Raw genomic sequence first — 22,921 nt, forward strand, 5'->3', positions numbered from 1 at the left:
ACTGATAACGCAGTTCTGCATTTGGAAAAAAGGTTGGCGAGTGTATATACACATCTTCTATCGCTTTGTGCCATCCTTACTTGCACCACAGACTCCGCGTCATTCATCTCTAATTGCCAACTTTTGATTTTCCGGCCCCATCCATCATATCACCTTCCCACACTCATCCATGCTTCTTGATTTTTGCAATCGTCTTAACAGTCTGGCAGCATTAAAAGATGCTTGCAGTCACTCTCCCTTACAAAAGGCATTGGGAGAAGGTGTCTGTATGTCCCTGATATTTGAGGCCAGTCTCAAATTTCAGCCCCTTATCCCCACCTGACCTGTGTCCCCAAAAGTGTCCCAGATTCTTGCTGATTCCTTACCAGTCATGCCTGACAGTTTGGGGACGGTGCCTCTCATTGGTCAAGGGCAAGAGTGGAAGAGTTGGTTATGTGTTTAGCCTTCAAAGCCTGCCTCTGTTAAGCCCAGGCAGGGCAGAGATCCTTCTATTTAATGACCCTCTCAATTTGTGGTTCTCTTCTGGTCTTCTCTTGGCACATGTCCTATAATTGTCCCCGTTATGGAAAGCTTGGGTCCACATTGGATGCGTTACTTGCTTTTCTCCCTCATGGCAGGCCTATCTCATCTTCCTGTTTGTATTCTGCTTGTCTTCTGTGACAGATTGTTCCTTTTCTTTCCCACTCGCCCCATGTTCCTGCTTCTACGGCACCTCTACGATCACATCTGGACTAGTCTAATTCCCTCCATTTTACCCTACTTCCAGGTCTAACGATTCCAAACTCTTCAATACTCTGCTCCCGGTATTGGTTTGGGCCTTTACCCCTCTGCTCAGATCACCAACTCTCTGTGATCTTCACTGGCTGCTGAGTAAGCAGGATGTGCAGTTCAAAAACAGTGTGAGCTATTCTTTGCCGTCTATCTATTGCTGTCCCTCTATTTAATTCTAAATGGATACCATTTTACTCCCCAGATTGTAGCCTATGCTCGTCCCAGTCTTTGTGTCATTTAAACATGGCTCTCCTCTTGAAGTAAAGGCAGTTGTGCTTGTACATGTTCAGGTAGAAATCAGGACGCACAATCTGCACCATTATATAGTTTTTTAACGTGCCCTCCTTACCCCTGGCTGCCGAAGGTGAGATAGTAACATAGTGCACAATTGGTGGCAAAGAGATTGCACACTCTGGTGAAATCTTGAATTGATGCTACTGTGAGTGAGGGGGCTTACAATCAGTAAGGGCTATGAAAGGAACTCCTAGGCTGGGTAATCTGAGAATAGCTGTTCACTGGGAGCGGACACCCTGTGAGAGTGTGAGCTTCTGTGGCAAGGTAGTTGTGCTGCCTGGGGGGTGGAGACTGTCTGTGCATCACTTACTGCCAGTGGGGCAGTGCAATAGAAGGCCACTGGTAAAACACTGTTGCATCATTTGCTTGATAACCTTTACAGCTGGTGCGAGGCCAAGGCATCGATTCAGAGGGACTAGGAAGGCACAGGGGAACAAGAATGAGAATACTGGCACTGGCATTTTTACCAGCAGCATTCTAGTGCCCTCAACATGGCCTAAACCCCCTGGGAGCACGTGAGTGCTATGCTTCCTGTTGTAGCTATGTAGGTTGAGGGAAGCACAACCTCCTTGCACTGAACCCTTCTCATGTAGATTAATCATGTAGTGCTTTTAATTGAGTAACCTTTATCAGTGGAACTATTTCCCCTGTGTGATTTTACAGATAGTACAAGGATAGTAGGTAACGGGTGAAGGGGTGGTGGAAGAATCCATGTGAAGGGTTAAGAATGAAAGCAAGTGGCAAGGAGTTAAATGACAGGTGAAAAGTGGTGAAGGGTATTTGGGGTGATATGTGAGGAGCTTGAAGTGAATGGTTGGGGCAACATGTTATGAAAAAAATGTAGGGTTAGGAGGGTGCACAAGAAGTCCCAAAACTGAAATAACTTTCAGGGAAAGGGACGTCACTCCGGATTTTGTTTCTGACCCCAAATAACTCCTTCCATGAGATTAATTATTAACACAGGCAAAATAGCTCAAGAGAGGAGGAGGGTTTTGTTACTGTCCATGGAACCTGGTATTAAACAAAGCCACAACACTGAGGCAGAAGTCCCAGAATGCCTCAAATACTATGCAGGAAATATGAGATTTGAGAACAGGGCCAGAATATACAGGGGATCATTTTTCTGCAGAGCAGATGGCCATAGAGGAATGGAGAAAAGGAGAGACCTTTTAACCATATTCCAGATCTCTTTTTGGTAGTCTTATTCAATTTAGCAGCAAAGACATGGAGGAGACAAAACAATGCCTTTTGGCATCTGTGTAACTTTCACCACAGATCTCAAAACGTTACCTGGAGAGAGTGCGCGGAGTGGAGAGCTCCAGCAGGCACATTCGACAACCCGAATGAAAAAGTGTGCATTCCAGGGGCCCAAGCGAATCCAAAATGGTGCCGAATGCTGAACTGGCATTTAACTCCGCAGCTAAGCCTGATTAAGAGCAATTGGGCAGAATCATCAGGTAACCAATCACAAAGCCAAGAAAACAGCAAACCAAAAGGAGGGGCTGATTTGAAAATGAAAAAGCATCAATTAAATTCTGTAGTTTTAATTGCAAAGGGGAATAACCTATGGGAGAGCAGAGAAGGAGGTCAGTGCCTCCTTGAGTACAATAAAGCTTGTGGGGAAAATCCAGTAGCCGAAGGGAGGATCCCATGAGATGCAGAGGGAATCTTCATGGCTTTCTTGTTACCAGTAAAGAGTAGACTGGAAGAGCGGACTGCAAGAAGGTGCTCCCAGGCTCAGGAATGGTGCCACGGAAACCTAGAAACAAGGGGACACTGTAATTGAGAGGGTAACCTGATGAAGTCCACTGCGTAGAAACCTGGGGAACTTTGGTAGAGCATTAGAAGTTGCTGGCTGGTCGCTCGGTGCGGGAAGACCCAGAAAGTAAGGAAAGATCCAAGAACTAATACACAACTTCACAGCATAAAGGAACTGGAGGGCCGCCAGACTAACCCTCCACCAGCAACTCCAAGGACAAAGGAAGAATAACAGACCCTTGGCAGGAGGGCATAAAACGTATCGGCTGCCTGACGAGGACGCAGATAAAGGTGGGGAGAAATGCCTATCGACAACTTTATAGTCTATGTCTGGAAAGAGACCTGTGCATCGAAAGGTGTAGAGAGAGACCTGGGCTGTGTGACAAGGTCAGCAATCTGACCTTTTCAAGAGGTGATTGGGACCCCTCTCAGCCTGGGGCGGTAGGTCTAACCAGAGAGAAAGTTAGAGCCAGTCTTAACCCAGAGGGGGAAGATGGCAGTTGAAAGGGGCCGTAGTTCATGTCCCCTCCCCAGCTCCATGTATATATCTGGGCATTACTACAGTGAATCACTGCATACCTCTTTATTTAAGTTCTGGCCAGTTTCTTTCTTTTTATTGTAGGCCACAACATCTGGTCTTGGTGGAACAACGGCAACATGGCAGCCCACCGGAGCCGCCTCCAATCTAACCACTGCAATGACAAGATCTACACGAACATTGTGGGGAGAGAGAACCACTCTACTTTGAGGCAGAGACCTTAAGGAGCAGCAGGGAAATTGGTGCCATGCCAGCTGATATCAGTGGACACCACAAGCAAGAAGCTGCAGCATATCTCGCCAACCCAGATGGCTTTAAACATTGCGCGGAGCATCTCTCCAATTTGAAACCCAGAAATACACAAGCACTTACCTTGGACTTGGCAGCGCCACGGCTCCCTGACATGAACAGGGACGTTTTCTAATACATGCCGCCATTACTCTGGAAAGGCGGACATGCAGAGCAAAATGGAGCGGAGCTTACCCCCTTTTTAATGGATTTTGACATCTGTAACACCTCTGGGGCAGATAAGATAGGGTGAGATTGGTCCAGGAACGATGATCACTCGGAGGAGGTTGGGATAAAGATGGAGGTAGGAAGCAGAACGATGTGGGTTGTTCTGGTGAAGTCAGGGGCGAAGGAAGTGTCAGATCAAGAGACCAGAAGGAGAAAGGGTGGTGTACAGGAGTGTGGAGTAGATTTATTGAAGGTGAGGTATTGGTTGATGAAAGCAAGTGGTACTGTGTTGTGAGAGTGTGTGTAAGGTGAGTGAGTCAGAGTAGAGGGTGGGTGGAAGGTGGAGAGGAGAGTGAAAGGAGAATGACTGAGTAGAAGGTTGGGTGTAGTAGTAGGGGAGTGGAGAAGGGAGAGTGAAGAGGAGAGTAGGAGAGGGGAGAGTAGCAGGAGAGTAGGAAGGAGTAACAGCAGATGGAGGTAGGTAAGAGAGAAAGGGAGAGGGAAGAGAGAGACATCAGAGGGATTGAGAAGGAAGACCAAGCAGACGAGATAGAAGGTGGATGGAGTTGGAGGGAGGAGAGTAGCAGGCAGAGACTAGAGTCCTCAAGAGACATAGGAAGATGGAGATCAGGGTGTGAAAGTAAGACAATCTCTTGGGGCTTGAGTGTTTGGAAGGCACAACCCCTTAGACCTAACCCCTTGGATATTGTAGGGCACACCAGAGAAGGTGAACACCTTTAGGCCCTGACAGATAGCAAGACAGAATCTAGTTTGTAGGGGCGAACAAGCAGCAGATATTATCCGGGGGAATAGGGATGCCTTGGTTAGGGAGGGTCTTGCTTTACTAGACAAGAGAGCGAGGGACGGCCCTTGAAGCCTGTTTCAAGAATTTTAATAAACACCCTTGAACCAGCTCTGGGAGTTGGTGTGTCATTTAGGCCCTCTGTGACCGCTGTAACCTGAACCCAAGCATCAGGAGGTAAGAGACCTGGGCAACAACCAGGTGTCGAAAGGGACCTGTGCTGCAACCTGAAGCCCAAGGTCTAGGAGGAGACCTGCAAAACGTCTTGAAGACCAAGGTTTGGGAAGATACCCATTATATGTTATGCACCAAAGTCCAGTAAAGGACCTATTGAGAACACTGAAACCCAAAGCCTGAGAAGGAAGAGACCCCTCATGAATCCTTAATCCCACAGACATGAAACCTACGGTCTTGGAGAAAAGGTTGTGTGAAAGGTCTTATATCCCAGATCCTGTAGGGACAAGGCAATCTTACAAGGTCTTTTAAGAGACACTGGAACAAAACAATGGAGCCCAAAGGGCTAGGACTGGCCCGAAGGAGGACTCCCAGACTGACACAAGTCTTAGGGAGAAATCTGAAAGGGGCCCAGAGGGAAGACCGGACTGAGTACCTGATTCCAGAACTTTGCTAATGAACTATGTTTGTTAATATTAATTGAGTAGGTAAGTACTTTCTATAAGCATAGTGTTTGGACTATATTGTTTTGGCCTAACCTTGGACCATTTCTCTTTTAGAGCAGGGTATCCGGAAGACTGAGAATTAAAAATAGGACTGTATTTTATGTTGGCCCTCTTGTGGATCTGAGATCTGGAGGTTGTGTGCTTAGGTCTTAAGATATTTTGCCAGGTTTGTACCGCCACCACCACAGTGAAGCTAGCTGCACCAAGGATTCCGGGGTTCTCCAAACGTGGCTCTGTCTTTGAGCCTCAACCCTCCCTTGAGTTCCCCAGGCTGGGATGAAGCACTTGCAGCGGAATTACTGGCTCATTCCAGCTTCCTCGGTTTCCTGCCTTTCTTCCGCCTGGATGTGGTTAACTCACCAGCTCCCACTCCTGCCTTCCTCTTCATCTCTGCGTCTCTTTTATTGGCCCTACCTACAATCTCCTCGTCTTTCCCTCTCTGGGATTTGTTCAATGTACTCTCTCAATGATAGCTCTCCATATTGATTAATTGTTCACCGGGTTATTCCATCTTGCTTCCTGCATTTGCCCGACATCATAAAGTGTCCTGTGGCCCTTAGAAGGTCGGGTGGAAGTTCAGCCTTTCCTCTTGCTACACACTGGTCTCCCCCTGAGGTTTCCGCCTTCTTTGACCACTGCTCCCCTTTTCCTCTGACTCACGGGTATGTTTCTGGGTGTGTCCTATACATCTTCTTCAGGGGGTTGTTGTCCTATGATATGCTGCTGTCTCCCAGCAGTGACCCAACCTTCCTGTTGGCATGGCCATGACTTTGTTGAGCTGGCTCACACAGAAATTCTGGGATTAACCTTTGATCACCATTGCCATTCTCTTGTCTCCCCGCCCCCCTTGCTCAAGGAAACTCTAACCTCTGGGCTTTCATCCCCCATTGATTTCAGTGATAGCTACTTGCGTTTTATGGAGGGTTTGTTCTCCTGCCACAGTGGGCTGGATCTCCTCCTTTTACCATCCTGCTTATAGGCATTCCGAGAATGTGGTGCTAGTGAAGGTAGCACAGCTAATACAAACTTGGCTACACACTGTGAAAACAAGATTTCAATTATCCATGAGCCTACGTTAACTTCTTTTAGAAAGCTGGATAAAGAAGAATGTCTTTGATTTCACCAAATCCACTTCACCTAAAGGAGAAATCTTCAAATTTGTTTTTGTTCAATTTTGTTATTATGCAGGGGGAGACCACCTGCACCCTCCCACTTCCCGCTACCTTATCCTATCCCCTTACCCCACCGCATCTATGTTTTTGAAATGTAACTCTTTAACCAATTTGAAGACAAAAAAATTAGAAGATTTGTGAGTAGGTGAAATTGGATTCAGTGAAATCCATGATATCGGATAAAGAATGCGTACATAAACGTTTTGTTCTTATCTAAATGCTCTGGCTTACCATGGGACATATTACCCCCCCTAGGGGGGCACAATATAGCCTTCCCTTACTTGCTAAACAGATATATCTACTATCTATTCATCCTTATGCTCAGATATTGTTGGGATAGGGAGGTTTAATCGCAGTAGATTTGGTCAAAGCCAAATCTATTGAATTTCTTTGGCCGCAAATATATGTGGGGGTGGGTAAGGGTAATAATTAAGGTAGTGGGGGGTAAGGAGTGGCTGTGAGGGTCTCCCCCCACATATATTTGAAGCTAAATGGCTTAAAAGAAGAAAAAAGAATTCAACGGATTTGGATTCGACCTAATCTCCTGGATGAAATCACATAGAACCATATTTTTCCCCCAATCTGGAAACAAGCTGTCATACAAGCACTTCTAAATTAGCCCTCCTTGGACCCTGCAGACCCCAATAATTTCCCATCTCACAAATGCCATATATGGCAAAACACCTTGAAAGTGAGGTGATTCATTGGTAACAACATCATGTTAGGAGACTCTAATGTTCTGGATCCGGACCGATTCGACTTCAGATCTGAAGTTAATATAACAGCACATTTTGGATCAGCTGAGTGAAGAAGCGGATACTGGCGGTACTGGTGCACTGTTCCTGTTAGACCTGTCACTCACCGGGTGGTAATCCTGGTGATGCTGCAGAACCCTGGCCCATGACTTGATAGTAGAGCCCTAAGTTTGACCTAAACCAGGGCATCCTCTCTGTTGAGGGAAATGAACTCTTTTTAGAAATATGCCCCCAGACTGTTCAGAACAGACAGTCAAAGGAGACTGATCACTCAAAAGAGCGGGAACACACACCGCTATGGACACCGGCTGTAAAGAAAACTACTATGTTTACATATCAGGTAATGGTAATGGGTTAAACACTGTGATATTACAAATAATAATACCTGCACTAAATAGCAGCTAAGTCTTCCTCTAGGTAATCTGACCCTGGGAACAGAGATAAGAATGAAGGAAGTGGTAAGCTCAACTAAACAGAACAAGGTAAATGGCTGACTGGTAACTAGTAATGACCCTAGAGTCTTACTGTGTTGAAAGGCAAATGGATAAAAAGAAAAATAAGAGAAAGTCCACAACGACTGGTGCAAAACAACAAATAGGTATTGTTAGTAGGGGAACTAACCCCGACGGCATGCAGATCACATTAGAGTCGGGGTGGTGCACGTCCCTGCAGAGCGTCCTAGTGCACAAGGAAAGGTAAGTATCAGGAGGATCAGAGGATGCAACCAGACTTGTAGGCGACAAAGATAACAGTAAAGTAACTTGTAAACACAGGAAGAAAACTGTAAGGTTTACCCAGGTAAATAACAAAAAATACTTGCAATGTTTCAGTAGCTGCTGCTGAGAGGGAATGTCCAAAGCCAATCCGTATAGCAGTCAGGGTCCGGTACACAGGAGGGAGAGACCAGAGACAAATTCAGATTCGAAGAGAGTAGTCCGAAGGCAGGCCGAATGTCCGGTACAAAGGAAATGGAAACCAAAACAAAATCTGTTCCAAAAGGGGGGAGTCTGTAGGCAAGCGAAAGGTCTGATACACAGATAGATCGATCTAGGCAGGTAAGTCCAAGGGGTGATAAAGGACTACCGCGGTTCCGAAAAACCGGGAGCTGGTAAAGAAGCAAGAGCCAGTTAAGGAGTCCAAAATAACCGGCAAAGTTCACTACAAGGTACGAGGTTCTGCTCGTGAATGAAGACGGGACTTCAGATGAAACAAAACCACTGTAGTAACTTCAATAGGAAGCAAACTTCCGCATTTTGTAGAGCGTAAAATACAATTCAATGTGAGGTTCCATGTTTCCCATTGGAGGAAACAGAACGGAAACCCAAGGATGATGGGAAACGTTTACGACCCATATTACTGTAAATTCCAGCGTCTATGAAAAGGAGCTGCAAAGCGCCGTATTCTTTGAAATAGAAATGTGCCATGTCTGGCAGAACGTCTCTGGACATTAAAACGGGTAAGTGTAGATGTCCCAGCAGGGGCCAGCGATCCCCGTATCATAACAGTCACCCACATTTGATGCAGTCAGTCATCAAACACTCAGTACCAGACTAGGAAGCTAGGGAATTGAATTAATTCCTTTGAAGTAGGTAGACTGTCTAACCTAACAAACCAAAATAGTACAACTGGGACATTTTGCATCATAACCAAAATCATTAAACTGGGGGAGGGGGATAATGAGGTTCAGCATTGTCGCCATTGCGGTTTAATTTTTATTCCTGTCCTTGGGTGGACATAGTGCATCAGTTTAGATTAATATTTTTTAATTAAGCGGACAATACTAACATTTTGGTTAATCCATCGGTAAACAGAACTGCACTGGCCACGAGAGTGAAGGATTGCCTAGTTTCGATCAAGCACTTGATGGACACAGATGATATGAAAACACATCCTGATGAAGCCAAGATTTTGCTGGCTAATTCATCCTCGCGCCCTTGGGTCCCTTATTATTGGTCTGACACATTTGCCTCTTGCCCGATTCCAAAAGAGGCAGTAAAAAAAACCTAAGCATAACTTTTGACACATGACTCTCCCTTAAGAATTAGGTTGCTGTTGTGTATATGAACTTTATGAAGAAAGTTATTTTAATAAATAAATTAAGAAAAAGAATCGGGGTGGCCTCTGTATCTACATCCTATTGCTATCACCTCAGGAAGGTAAAGAGCCTCTTCCCGTTGTTATCATTGCCTCACGGGCCACGGCAATGAATGCTTTCTTTTCATCAAGGCTTCCCTTTGTTAATAGCATCTGTCTGCAACTCTCAGCCAACGAGGGTGCATTTGCAGAAACTACAAAATGCCACAGCATGAATGTTGCTTTAATTAGAGAAATTCAAGAGCATCTCCCCCGGCCTTGCCGCCATGCATTGGCTTTCTGCCAGAAAGCACATTTTTAAAAAAAGCTATGTGCCTAGTTTATAAAATATTGCAGACCTCCAATCCAACCTTCCTCTGGCATAAATTGCAGATCTACTCCCGCAACCCCCCACTGTTTGAGTTCTCAGTCCAACAGTTTGATTCCAGTACCCCGCTATATAAACGAGAGAGGACCGGATGACTTTCCTTTTTTTGTACTCGCTGTCAAACAAATGGTATTCCCTTCCGCCTCTGTTCATTCTGACGCAAAGTTACTTATGTTTAGGAAACGCCTTAAGACCTTCCTATTTAACTTTGCTAAATTTGCTTATTCAGCCCCCATTGAGAGTTATGTTTTTGTTGTGGTTTTTGGCCATTAAGTGTACCATGGACTGAATCGTCTTAATGGTGCTGTGGGTTGATGTTTCGGTACTGTGCTATTTCCACCCATGGGATTGTGGAACGGGTCTGTTAGTCATGTAGGTTGTCTTGGTTCATGTCTTGTCTTGGCAGTGTATCGGACAATGGTATTTTTATATAAGGGACATTTTTTGTTAGTTTTGCAAGGTTTTCTGTAGCTGTAATGTTTTATGGTCCTGGTTTAAACACTTTGTTCCTTTATGAAGAATGGTATGAATGGGATTGCTGAGTCTGGAGTTGGAAATGCTTTCCATTACTCGTTGTGTGTCTGGGCAGGGTATATGTAGTACTCTTTCCTGTGGTAATAAATGTACTGCATCTAGGAATTTCCCATACGAGTCTGCAAGGAGCAGAATATCTGTATCTGGTGGTTGTTGGCCAGAGTTTACATGTCCAGTTACTCTGGCTGTTCAAGTTTTGTCTAGGCGTTCTAGGATGTGTTTCCCATGGTCTGTTGTAATCTTCTCTGGTGGTTTATATTCTTTTTCTTTTCCAAGGTCGGTGTGTCTCTATTGTTGTGTAGTTTCAGTGGAATTTGTGGAAACCCGCACCAGGGGTTTATTTTTTTGTATTTCTCATGTGCATCTTGTTCCATTTGATCCATCGTCAATAGAGTCTCTTTTATGTCTAGTAATTCATTGTTTTTAGTTCGTTGGTAATTTTTTATTTCCCATTCTTATTTCATCGATGTATCTTGAGTTCACATATTGCCTTTTTATGCCGATTATTTATGGTCATTGTATCTTTTTCTAGCTGATGTGTCTTGTGGGCTATGTCTAGTTTTGCTCAAGCAAGCTCTCTGAATTTTGCATAGTCTTCCTGTCGATCCGTTAGCCAGTTCCCCAGGCTTCCCACCTTTTTAGGGATGTTTCAGTGGTGGTAGTTTGCTGGTGTTGGTTTTTTCAATTCTGCCCTTTAGTTGACTTTTAAGGTTCAGCATCTGTTTCTTCTTGCATGTTCTTTTTGTTTTCTCATACTTTAAATGTGAGCCTTTGAGCCTAGAGGACACATTTTCAAAATTGCTTAAGTCTTTCTCCGTTGCTGGGATTAGTACTCTCCTTCTTTGATGTGGGTTAATATGGAGAATGGCAGTTCCCGATCCCCTTTTCTCTGTGTACGCTTTGCTATGGTAGGTTGTTATATTGCCTGTCTTTTTAATGTAGAAAGTCCAAGTCGTTTTGTAGTTTTGACTAAATCATATAGCATTCTGTGGGGAATATAGATCAGTTTTTATCCTCATGATTGTATTTTGGGTATAGTCTGCAAACAGCACTTCTGGGTTACACACGGTCACTGTTTCTTTAAACGCTTTTTTTTCTTCTTTTGACTTGTGCAGTGTAGTCAATCTCCCAGCTTACTGCATTTGTCAGTGAGGGTTGATCATCTCCTGGTTTGTTTTCTCACTTTCTCCTCCATTTTGTTTTTCCAGTTCTAGCTAGCACACCGATCTCTTAGCAGTGTCTTTGATTAGGCTTGTTTAGTCCATTGATCTCTTAGCGGTGTCTTTGTGTGGACTGTGTCAGTACTTTCCTCGCATCTTCTTCATTGCAGTGTTATGTTGGTGTATTGTTCCCTATAGCAGCCATTGGGCAGTTCAGGGGAATTTTATTTTTTCCTGCTCTTAGACTTAATTTCTGAGTTTTCTATTACCCTCAAATCATTGCATTTCTGCCTTTTTTATTCAGCAGCACAGTTTATCCATTGGTCTTCCCAATGTTAAAATGCATGTAATATAGTGGGTATGGAGTGTCTGTTTTTGGCAGTGTCCTGTTTTTGTTTTGCAGGCAAGTGAGTCTATTTGGGGCCACTGTGTTGGATTCTAAATTTGTGTATATGAGGCCGACAGAGAACAAAGGACCTTGAAATGTAGAAGCTTTGTTATATGGAGTTTATGGGTGCATAGATAGGTTACCAGTCTACCTAAAGTAGAATAGTGTACGTTAGGGAATACAAATTCTAAAATGCAGGTCCTGGTTCTCCTTCAACAGGATTAGACCGATGCGCAATTATTGCAGCTAAAGACTGGACAGTGGTCGATGAAGAAGGAGACAACGATAGCGTTGAAGCTGTTCAGACGTAATCAACGTGGCCAACACCATTGGTCTCCGAGCACAGCACTGACCTGTAGTAGCTTATCGGTTTGGCTCGCCTTGCCTATCCTCTGGAGCCCCTGATGTTACTTTGGGGTTCACTTGCTTCCTCCTCAATTATCTTGGGCTGGAGTTTGAGGCAACATGGCTGCCTTGTGTCTCCAGCAGCTGGCCTGTGATACTGTTTAAATTGCTGCCTAGATGGTTTTCACTCTTAATCTCCGTTTCACAATGGTGAGCATAACATCTAGCTGGGATCACTTCTCTGCAAGGTCCTGACCGCTTATATCTGCGAAGAGCATAGGGGAATTGTACAAAAACAATCATTTGAGGACCCAAGGGATCAGAAGCTCTAATTGCTTCAGTACGATTCAGACTCTGAGGATCCCCCATATTAAATATGGCCAGTTCGTCTGAGACTTCTTGGTGTCCATGTACTACAGGGAGAATGGAAGGAATGCCCTTAGAACCCCCTTGCAAAACAATCTCTAACCTACAATCATCGTTACTAAGATGGTTGTCATGTAGTACTTACATCTTCTTTCGGGTTTCAGGGCACTAGCGGGAAAAAGAGACCCAGCACAGCCTCTTAGCAAAGTCCCAGTCTGACGTTTGCACACACACATCAAGTTTCTTCTTCAGTTGCATTCCAAAACACATCGTAACTCCACTCCCAAGGATGCCTTGTATCCCAGGTACTTTCTATTTTTCAGGCTTGTCTCTATTTATACAGACTCCAAACCCTGGCACACGCACCAGTCGTATCCCGAGAGAGAAGATACATCCCTCTCCGATTCTGTGCAGCCTCAGTGCATTATTAGCAACAAAGAGCACTCATCAGAGAGGTTTAGCAATACTGACGAGCATGTACGGTCGGGCTGTGTAACGTTTGGAGATGCTGTGGATTACAAGTCCAAACATTCCTCTCCAGCATGACTGAGTCAATGTTGAGGGATCATGAGAGTCATAGTGCCGCATTGCAACTTTGCTGGTCTGGGAAACCTGCTGGTAATTCCAACACCAGCATTTATTCCCGACTAGCAAAGCACAAGTCTGCCGGTGGAGGGCACGGATCTCCCGGCAGGCCTGACCTGCCAGTAGATCAGGCCACCACCAGCAGATAAATGCCTGATACTGATTCCAGTGATACAGAAAATCCTATCCCACTGAGTCCTATGGGACTCCATGGGAATGGTAATTTACCGACTCTCTGCCACCCGTAATATCTCGGTAATACCGGGATATCGGGCGGCGAAGACGGTAAGTGGAGTTTGATTGATTAATTGATTGAGGATTTTATATTACGCATCTGGGACGAACCAAATCTTATCTAGGTGAAGCTGTTGTAGAAGTGAATCAGCAAAGCGTTTCCAGATCCAGGGACTTTGCTAAGAGCCAGAGACCATCTACCCTATTTAAGCAAATATGTTTTTACCTTTTTGCGGAACAGGGAGAAGGACTCTCTAATCTCCAATGGGAGGTGGTTCACTAGATTAGATCCAAATACAGAAAATCTGCGATCTCCTCTAGACGCTCAGAAAGAGGGGGGATAGTCAGCAGTAGTTTATCTCCTCAACTAAGGGAACATGTTGGTTGGTAGAGGCTTGGCCTATCTGCCTGATATGTGGGGGCTAGATAGTACAGACATTTGAATATCATACATCCAATCTTATACTTGATCCTGTCCTCCACGGCTAGCCAGTGGATGGATCAATGCAGCCCTGAAATAGGAGAAGACTTACTCCAAACACCAGTCTGACCGCCGCCTTCTGCAGCCGATATTTTTGTTTGGCGGGAGCACTGGCTAAAAGAAAGTTACAGTAATCCAATTGTGAATTTACCAGGGCTCCTACCACTGCCGCATGATCCTTCTGAGGTACATAGGAGAGGGCCTGCTGTAGCAGCCGTAAACTGTAAAAGACAGCCTGTACTTTGGCCCCAATCCAGCCTTCACAACTAAGATCATTCTGCCATATGCACCCAAGGTTTTTAATCCTGGTGGCATAGTTCAGTTCTGATCCCAAGAGAAAGGGAGGAGGGGGGCATCTATCCTCGCCTAGCCAATGTTTTGGTCCAAACAGAATGACCTCTGTTTTGTTTGGATTATGTTGGAGCCAGTTGGTGGACATCAGGTGGCTAACTAGCTCCAGGCAGCGACTCACCCATGAGAAGTACTTCTCTATATCGTTCAACCTGAGGAGCACCTGGGTGTCGTCTGCATATGACTGAAAGCAGACCTTATGGCTCCGCAGGATGTCCATTAGTGGATGTAGAAAGAGATTAATTAATAACAGTGAAAGAAAAGCCCCCTGAGGGACTCCACAATCCTGAGGTAAAGAATCTGATAGATGACCTCCAGACATCACTCACTGTTGCCGCCCTGACAGAAAAGAGGTGAACCATTTGATTGCACTGGCTGAGACATTACCCATCGTCCTCAGTCGATTGATAATACCTGCATTGAATGCTGCAGAGAGAACCAACATTATGACATTACGAGTAGTTGTAGTTCTCCTTGATCTCCCACTCGCAAAATTTCACCCTGTACCACAACCAGTGCTGTTTCTGTTCAGTTTTTGGGGCGGAAGTCAGATTGCAGGGGGCCCAACAAGATTCTCGCTCAACATATACCTGCAGCTGCACTGCGACCACTTTCTCTAAGATTTTACCAGGCCACGGCAAACCTGCAGTTGGGCGATAGTTCTGCAAGTTATCTGGATCTAGATTAGGTTTTTTCAGGAGTGGCGAAATTATAGACAACTTCAGTTTCACTGGAACTATACTTTGGCTCAACAAGGCCATCATGTATACAATCCATACTAATCTCCCGCACCGACATACCCCAACCCTTCTCTTGTAGGCACACCCACTCCCTCCATCAGCAGACACATCTATTGATCTCCATACTCAAGCCACCTAACCACCCCTCAAACACATTCCAACATTTTATATACTCTTCACAGACCTATCCCAATCTTTCCTCCATCCAGTCGCCAAAACCCATCACCATGCTCTTCAGGCTCCCTCACAGCTTCCCACACATCGTCCACCCCACCCTGATAACCACAACAGGCATAGCAGCACGCTTTAGCCAGATTATTACAGGGTCATCCCCACGTACCACAAATATACCCCCAACTCTTATATGCAGATAAAATCCCACAATCCACACATCATCCTTTCTCTGACACACAAGCGTCCATCCAGACCACCACAAACATGTGCCCAGCTTTCCTCTGCTCATCCCTTCCGTCCACCTGCACAAGGGGGAAAGGAAACTGGAGCAAAGGGGAAATGAGGGAGAGCGGGTAAGGGATAGAATTGGAGAAAGGAAAAAACATTTGGCAGATAAATTGGCAATTTAGATACCAACATATCTAGATTCTAATCCCGGTGTTTTAGGCAGATCACTGTCCCCTTGGGCCTCGGTTTGCTTTTTTGCCGAGTAAGGGTGCTTAGAAATACATTTAACACCAGCACAAATCATTATTCTGAAACCATAAGGAATGCAGCAGATGAGGGAAAGGGTTTAGTGGCTAAACTGCCTATTTGGAAACCAAATTATAGAATGTCTGATCCCATTTTCCTTACCTGTACAACATTGTGTGATCTAGGCCACATCCTGTACTCTAGATTACTTACCTGCCAAATATGAAGTGCCTAGAAATAAACGTCAGTATATTTTGCTCCAGCAAAGGAGAAATTGCCAAGGAGACGAAGGTCATGTTGCTGAATCCTAATCTTGGTTTAACTTTTTGACTAAAAATGGATTGATCCTGGCGAAATATTATACCGCCTGGTGTTACAATTACGTTTTCTGGCAAAAATATGTCTTTTTCACTTGCAAACTCAAATGTCCTTTGTGTACGTTAGTGGAGACATTAATGATTCTACTCTTTGTTTTCTTCTTCTTCTCCTCCTGATCCTTAGGCATGGAGCAAAGCCTGCTAGGCGTGTGCGCTGGGTGAGTAACATACGTGGTGTGCAATGGCTCCAATCTCCCCAGCAGTAAGCATTGGCAAAGCCAACAGTTTTGGTTTTTGTGTGGGTATGGGAAAAACAGTTTCCAGGCACTGCCGTAATGGTACTACCTTGCCATGAAATGACAACAGCTGGCAAATGGTCTTAGTATCTGGGCATATTATGGCAGTGCCTGGAAAAGACCTATACAAGAGAAAAAAGACTTGGTTTTGGCAATGAGTCTTTTTAACAGAGATTCAGTGCAAGAAACCGATTTGAGGTCAAGCACATTGCTTATAAATCAAGTAGCTGAAAGCACCCTTGGTTAAGACATTTTATTACACCAGGATCTGCAGTTAAGCCACTAATCTTTCAGATGATTGCTTAGAAAACCATTGGTGTCCCCTTAAAAGCACAAAGAGATCCTGCGGTGGGGACTGTTGTGTTGGGGAGGGTCATATAGTGGGTGGGAATGGCCATGGGGTGTAACATGGCCTTCGGCGGTCAATGCGTAGGCAAAATGAATCAAGGCGCAGGCTGCGTGTTCCTGCTCTCCGGTCTTCATTAGCTATGCCCATAGTTTTGGCGTATACATAGCGATTACAGTTACAGTGCCACCTAACAGCCACAACTACAAATCAATCTCCCAAACCTGGTGAAATCCCTAAATCTACTCGACTCTGCAGCATGTGTGTGTAAATCCCCCTCTTCTGTAACCATGTCCTTTCCATCCCTGTGCCTGCAATAATGCCCTGTTAGTTACCCAGGTGATATTGATTTATTTGTCATTCTGGTTACATGTTGCATGCCATTATGTGACCTAAAATCAGCTTGAACGGAAGGCGACCATGGAATTTACAAATATGTTGTTGGATCTCACTCAAATGTGGTAAAAATGCAGTGGCAAAGAGGGGACGACATGACTACAAAAGAACCACTTACATTTCTTTTGCCAGCCGGTCGACTACCATGCCTCTGTTCTGGAAAGCCTGCAGTTGGCACAGTTAACCAAGCAAAGCTGCTAAACATAGTAAACTAGCAGCTAATAGTGGCCAGACTTTGCCATAAAAAAGGCATTATTGATTTTTCACCCTTACGCTCGCTTTATGTACCGGAAGTAAATGTTGGAGCTTCCCACAAGTTGAAGGGAAAATGTTTCCATATGACTGCGAGAAGGGGGCCAGGTGCAATCTCGAAGCTTTTGCTTCATACTGGTTTGATTTTGCCCAAAGGAGGATAGTCTATGGGGAGTCAGTGAGATGGGGAACCAGTATCCATAGAACCGCTCATCCAGAGCCTGTTGTCTTCTGGATGGCCCAGTGTTGAGCTTATGATTTTTCACTGCATTTTTATCTTTTGTGCCATTTAAAGACGGGCATGGCCAAATCCCCATGGCAGCTGGACCGGTGGCAAGAGACATCGCTAGAGGTTCAGGGTAACTGGGATCCAGGTTTGCCCCCTTGATCCACATGCAAACCTAATTCGAATGAAAATAAATTAAATCATCGCAAAATAAGGAAGACAGTTGCTGTTTGGTATTTCACCTTTAAAAACTGATGGACGAGATTCCTCATCATTCCAACATAGGGAAGGGGGTGCGGCCTGGTAGTTCCTATTTAGTAGCTGGTACAGGTGAGCAAGTCGCCTCAGACATGGCTGCCCCTCAACCCACTCATCCTCCTCCTTTCCGCCTTACAGTATACATGCTGCCAGCCCTCACTCACACACACCCGAGCCCACCACAGTACTTGCCACTAGAGGCAAGCCCACAGGCTCCCAGGGAAGAAGGTGTTAGCAAGCGGGCTAGAAACACATGGTGCTCCCCTCTGGCAAAACACACCAGAACTGCCCTCACCTACAATCCCTACCAGCACACAAAGTGCAGGTGCTTCCATATGCGTGCATCAACACTTCAGGCTTAGCGGCATGCTTTCCTCTCTTAGAGAGCGAGACAAGACCCAGTTACCCTCCATTGCAAGGCTTGGGCTGCCCAGCTTTAAGGACAATGGCAGTGCTTTGTCTGATCCAGGCACTGAATGTACAACCCAGCAGCAGCAGCAGCAGCACAGGGATCACTCCCCCTCTTGGTCTTTTCAAGCTTAGTTTTCCAGTCCATCGACCATCCCTCCTGGACCGGGGGAAACCGGCACACAGGACTAGTTGAAGACTGCATGCAGAGAGGCTTCTTGTGTCCTGTGGAAGCCTGAACAATGTGTTGCAACACCCGCTGCAGACCCTCCCAAGATGCCCTGCTCGACAGTTAAGAAATTAAGCAGTATTACATTATCCATATACCTAATGTATTCTTACGTAGGGCATTGAGAAGGTAGGGTGGAGGCACACTGTGTGGAAAATAAATCAGGTATCAGAGCACACGCCCAGCAAGGACAGGATACGTTTGGGGAAGTGTGGCGATGATCTAAACACAAAATAAACTAGTGCAGGAGACCTTTTCCCACCTTGGCTAGCCACTCCCACCCCTCCATCCACCCTCTGGAGCCGCAAAGAATACCTTGGGGGGGAAAGGTTTTCATCAGGAAGATGTGAGGCGCAAGGACTCCTCATTCACAGTCTGGCTCGGTTTGTAGGGCTGTGTGCGTCACATCCAGCATGCAAAGATGCTAAGCCACATTCCAGATGCTAATGTTTTATTAAAGTGGGAGGGCCTAGGCGCATCAGTCATGCCTGGATACGGACAGTGCAAGATGCAACCACCGGGAGACTGCCCCTGGGTGGTAGCAGTGTGTGCCATAAATCAACATGGTAAACCCAGAGACCAGGTACACACAAACAGGCAGCCAGTCCACATCAGGCTCTCCTGACATGTAACATCTTATTTAATCTGTCTGCCGCCACTGTTTCCCCCTGGAACTATAGTGGGTATTTATATAGTTTTCTTGTATGGCGCTTAACACTGCGTCAAGCCATTTCAAAGACCTGTAGGAGAAGAGGAGATAATGACATGGAGGGGACAGAGGGACAAAGAATGAAGGGAAGGGAAAGGTAAGGTGCAGGTTAGAGCTTAGTGAAGGGCCATAGTGAGAAAGGGACTAGGCCAGAGGGCTTCCTAGGGATGCGGTTCTCGCCCTCGTCTACAACAATGCCAGTGGAAAGCTCTCTCTGCACGCTTCTCTCTCCCTGATGAATATGTTAGCCTGTAAGCCCAGAGCGGAAGTGGGTTGGGTGGGGGTGAGCTGGGGCATTACCAAATGCACAGAACTTCATTTCTATAGACGGGCGAGGCTTTGGGAAGGGCGAGGACAGAGTTTGTGAGCGGTCGCCCTTCTTGGGTTGTTAGGAAAGGTTTTGAGCGTTCTCCTAGCCAATGATGACATGACTAGGCCCTAAATCCCAAGGTCTGACCCAGGCTGCTTGGCTGACTGCACCGTAACTGCACAACTGGAGAGTTTGCTGTGCTCACCCTATAGGCACGTGGACGGCGCAGAGAGTGCCAGGATTAGACTCTGGCAGGGGAGGGCAGCAAATAGCGTTAGCTACTCCACCCGCCACATGTAACTCGAGGGTAGGGTGACACAGTATGCAGTGGGAGTTCTCTCTCATAAGTACAGTTAAACGGAAGCCTGGCAGTGCTGGAGGCAGCATGTGGGCTCCAGGGAGTCGCCCCATGTAGAAAACCAAAAATGCTGAAATAAAAATCAGGGCAGGGCAATTCCATGGATGTGTCTTCAAAGATGGACTGTATTGCTTCATGCCTACAGCAATGCCCCTGTAGCCTCATGCCTGAATCACCTCAGACCACTCACTGTCCCCTGCATCTCGCTAGGCCTGTAAGCGTGCCCTGTGTTTCCTCAGACCTCTGCCTTGTATGTTTTCAGACATGCGTCCTGTTTTGCTTTTGAAAGTAAATTGTTATATGAATCCCTTAATCGCTCTGTTGTTTATGTAATGTGTTTGCTTTATTATAACGTTATCTATAGTTTCATTGTGTTGTGCCATTGGTGTAGAATGGAGCTTGCCCTGCCAAGGGGTGCCTCTAAATAGACGCAGGAGTTTTAAGGTGCCACAGTAGTTCTGCTCCACTCAGGTGTATGAAGCCGCATCGGATTTAGTCATGAGTACTGCAATAACCGTTGCACCCAGAGAATGTGTGGTCCTGCCGAAAGTGGCTTCAAGGCTGGCGCAGGCAGCACAGAGGAGTCTAGAACAAAGCCAGCGTGCTGCTCAGTCTCACCCTGCTTCCCCCCTGGCCTGTTACAGCACTGACCTGAGGGGGTGATAAAGAGCTTTGCCTGCCGTGTCTCTACAGGCATGTCCTGTAAGTGACGCTGAGGGTGGCGAGGGAAGTCGACAGCCAACACTCAGGGGCGACACTTGCTCTGTGAGGCCAGGTCTAAATACGAATTTTCTTTTTTAACCACAGGGAGAAGCGGCAGGTGGTGATTCCTCCCCACCTGGCCTATGGCAAGAGAGGATTCCCTCCGGCTATTCCAGGTAATGATGGCAAACAAGCACCTCAAGAACACCACACCACAGCCTCCAAGGTTGCATCTGACCTACCACCTCTGGAGTTCCAGAGCACAGCTGGAGTCTCCAAAATCCGAACCGCCCATCGTGGACTCTAAAGCCTAGCATCTAAAACACAACCCCAGCCCCCAGCAGCCCCCAAACCACTGAAGCCTCCACATCAGAACAGCCAGAGTGTCTCTGCACAGCACTGAGAGTTTCTGAATTGCCACATCCAAAACGTGTAAACCTACATCGTCCCCAAATCCTGAGAATTTCTGTAACCTCACCCCCAGAAGAGCCCCCGAAACTGATGGCTTTGCTGGAAGAAGATCCAAATCCGGCTTAGCCTTTGCTCTAAATAGCTTGATTGGTGGCCAAGGGCTACGTTAGTGTATCATTTTAATAGTGTTCGTATAGCACTGAGGACCCAAGGGCAATAAAGCACTTTAGTACGACCAAGGCTGGTAACAATACAGATCTTTTTCTGCTGAGTAACTGTCCGCATTGGCCCTCAACCTTTTAGGAGGAGGAAAGTCGTTTTTTTATTTGTCGGGAAAATTCAAAGCCACTGCCTTTGTGTGAGGAGTTGTAAAGTATAGAAAGCCTTTTAAATGAGAGGACAGTAGATCTAAAAATTGGCCTGACAAAAATGTTTGCATCGCAAACAGTGTGTAACTTGGGTGATGCATTTGAAAGATGGATCAGGAGCGGTGTCGCCCATCATATGAAGGGGGCGGGGGGGGCAGAAGCACTATGCACCCGCTGAATCTTGGCTTGGGGTGGGACCTTTGGCCCCATAGTAGCTGTAGAATTGTATACATGAAAAAGGCCTGGGTACCACCACACGTGAAGCTCAGTGGTTGGTAATGGGGAGAAATCAGATGAAGATGAAATAAAAGCCCCCGTATAAAGAAGAAAGATCTAAGTTCTGGAGGAGGCACATGTGGCAGTGTTGCAAGTCTCTAATGTGAATAGCAAATAATAGCGCTGAAAGTGACGTGCTAAGGCGTTACACAGGCCTGTTCAAAACTCTTAGGGTCAATGAACTGAGGGATAGGCCCCTCTTACCAGAGTCCTTCTGTACTCGGATGAGTGCCTGCCTGTCCCCCACATTTTAGGTTCCCTCATTGGCCCATTACATGCACACCCCTTTTTGTAAAGTCTAACTCTCCATCACTTTCCAGATTCACATTCCACTTACCGCAGACTCCCTGATTTGACCATCGGCTAACGCCTTCACTTTCCACAGGTACACATCCCTATTAACTGATATCTTTCCACCTCCATTTACCACCCCTCCCTCCTTAACACTTTCCTCCTCTTCTTGCAGCGGATGCCATCCTCCTTTTTGAGATTGAAGTCTTGCTTCTCTTGAAGGCCACTTACTGGCAGAAACTGTTGAATGATGTGCTGCCCTTGCTCTGCATTGGACTGGTGCCCACCCTCCTCCTGCTCATCGGCTACTACCTGTATTCCAAAGCCAAGGCCCCCCAGATCTCCAAGAAGAAACTCAAAGAGGAAAAGAAGAATAAGCTCAAGAAGAATAAAGATTCCTGAGTTCTCATTAGGACCCAGCTTGTCTCTTCGATTTCTGATCAATGTTCTGTGTGGGCACATTCTAGCCCATGTCCTGTCCATCGTTTGTCTGATCCACCCTCAGTCTGTCTCCAATGTGTGATGAAAGTTCTCTCTTCTCAAGTTCTAACACACATTCTTATTCTTGGCCCGTCTATCCAGTTTCTTATCCGACCATCTGAAAGTCCTTCATTTGTCTAGGATCTGATTCAGCCTCCATCAGTGGGAGTTCTAGCGTGCCACGCGTCCATCTGTCTCTCCAAGTCCTGATGAAGGCCAACCATGTCTGCCCATGCTCGCTGCTGCTGTCTGTTTTCCTCTCCAAATTCTGATGAAACGCCTAAATTCTGATTGTGTATGTCTCATTTCTGACCTATGCTCTGTCTGTCTGAGGTCCAACTTCTGATCAAAACTCCGAGTTCCTTTTCAATTTAAGTTCTGATGCACACTTTGTGTAGCTAAATCTGAACAGGACACTATTTTTCAGAGCTTTGAGTTCGGAGTGTACATGACCTGCTCCTGGTTGTATATCTGAAGGATGAATTTTAAAAAAATGTAATATTTGTTTTATTTTTCTGTCCCATTTGTGTTGTCTTTTTTCGGTTCCGAAAAGGAGACGCTTCTTTTTAGCAAAGAAATGCTGTTATTAATTGTCTTTTGTGCTGAAACTAACGTATATGTCAGGAGACATGGAAGTGACCTGTCCGCCTTCGGGTTACAAAAGCACATTTTTACCTAACTTCTGCAATGGAAATGTCGTTTGGATGATTGAGAAATTACTTCTAACATGGTTTAAGCTCTGAGATCAGTGACTGTTGGGGTACTTGCC

At 45.8% G+C, this 22,921-nt stretch overlaps 1 protein-coding gene across 3 annotated transcripts in view; it reads left to right on the forward strand.

Moving 5' to 3' along the window:
- FKBP11 (FKBP prolyl isomerase 11) overlaps nt 1-22,662 on the forward strand; it is a 100,996-nt gene extending 78,334 nt beyond the window's left edge. For all 3 annotated transcript variants that reach the window (XM_069653845.1, XM_069653847.1, XM_069653846.1), the window contains 3 exons: nt 16,021-16,054; nt 20,432-20,502; nt 21,848-22,662. In XM_069653845.1, the coding sequence (XP_069509946.1) occupies nt 16,021-16,054; nt 20,432-20,502; nt 21,848-22,074 (332 nt within the window). In that variant the 3' untranslated portion in view covers nt 22,075-22,662. The remainder of the gene's footprint in view (nt 1-16,020; nt 16,055-20,431; nt 20,503-21,847) is intronic.
- The last annotated feature ends 259 nt before the right edge of the window (nt 22,663-22,921 follow it).

This window comes from Ambystoma mexicanum, chromosome 3q (genome assembly GCF_040938575.1).
Source record: "Ambystoma mexicanum isolate Mex_15411 chromosome 3q, UKY_AmexF1_1, whole genome shotgun sequence".
Classification (NCBI taxonomy): domain Eukaryota; kingdom Metazoa; phylum Chordata; class Amphibia; order Caudata; family Ambystomatidae; genus Ambystoma; species Ambystoma mexicanum.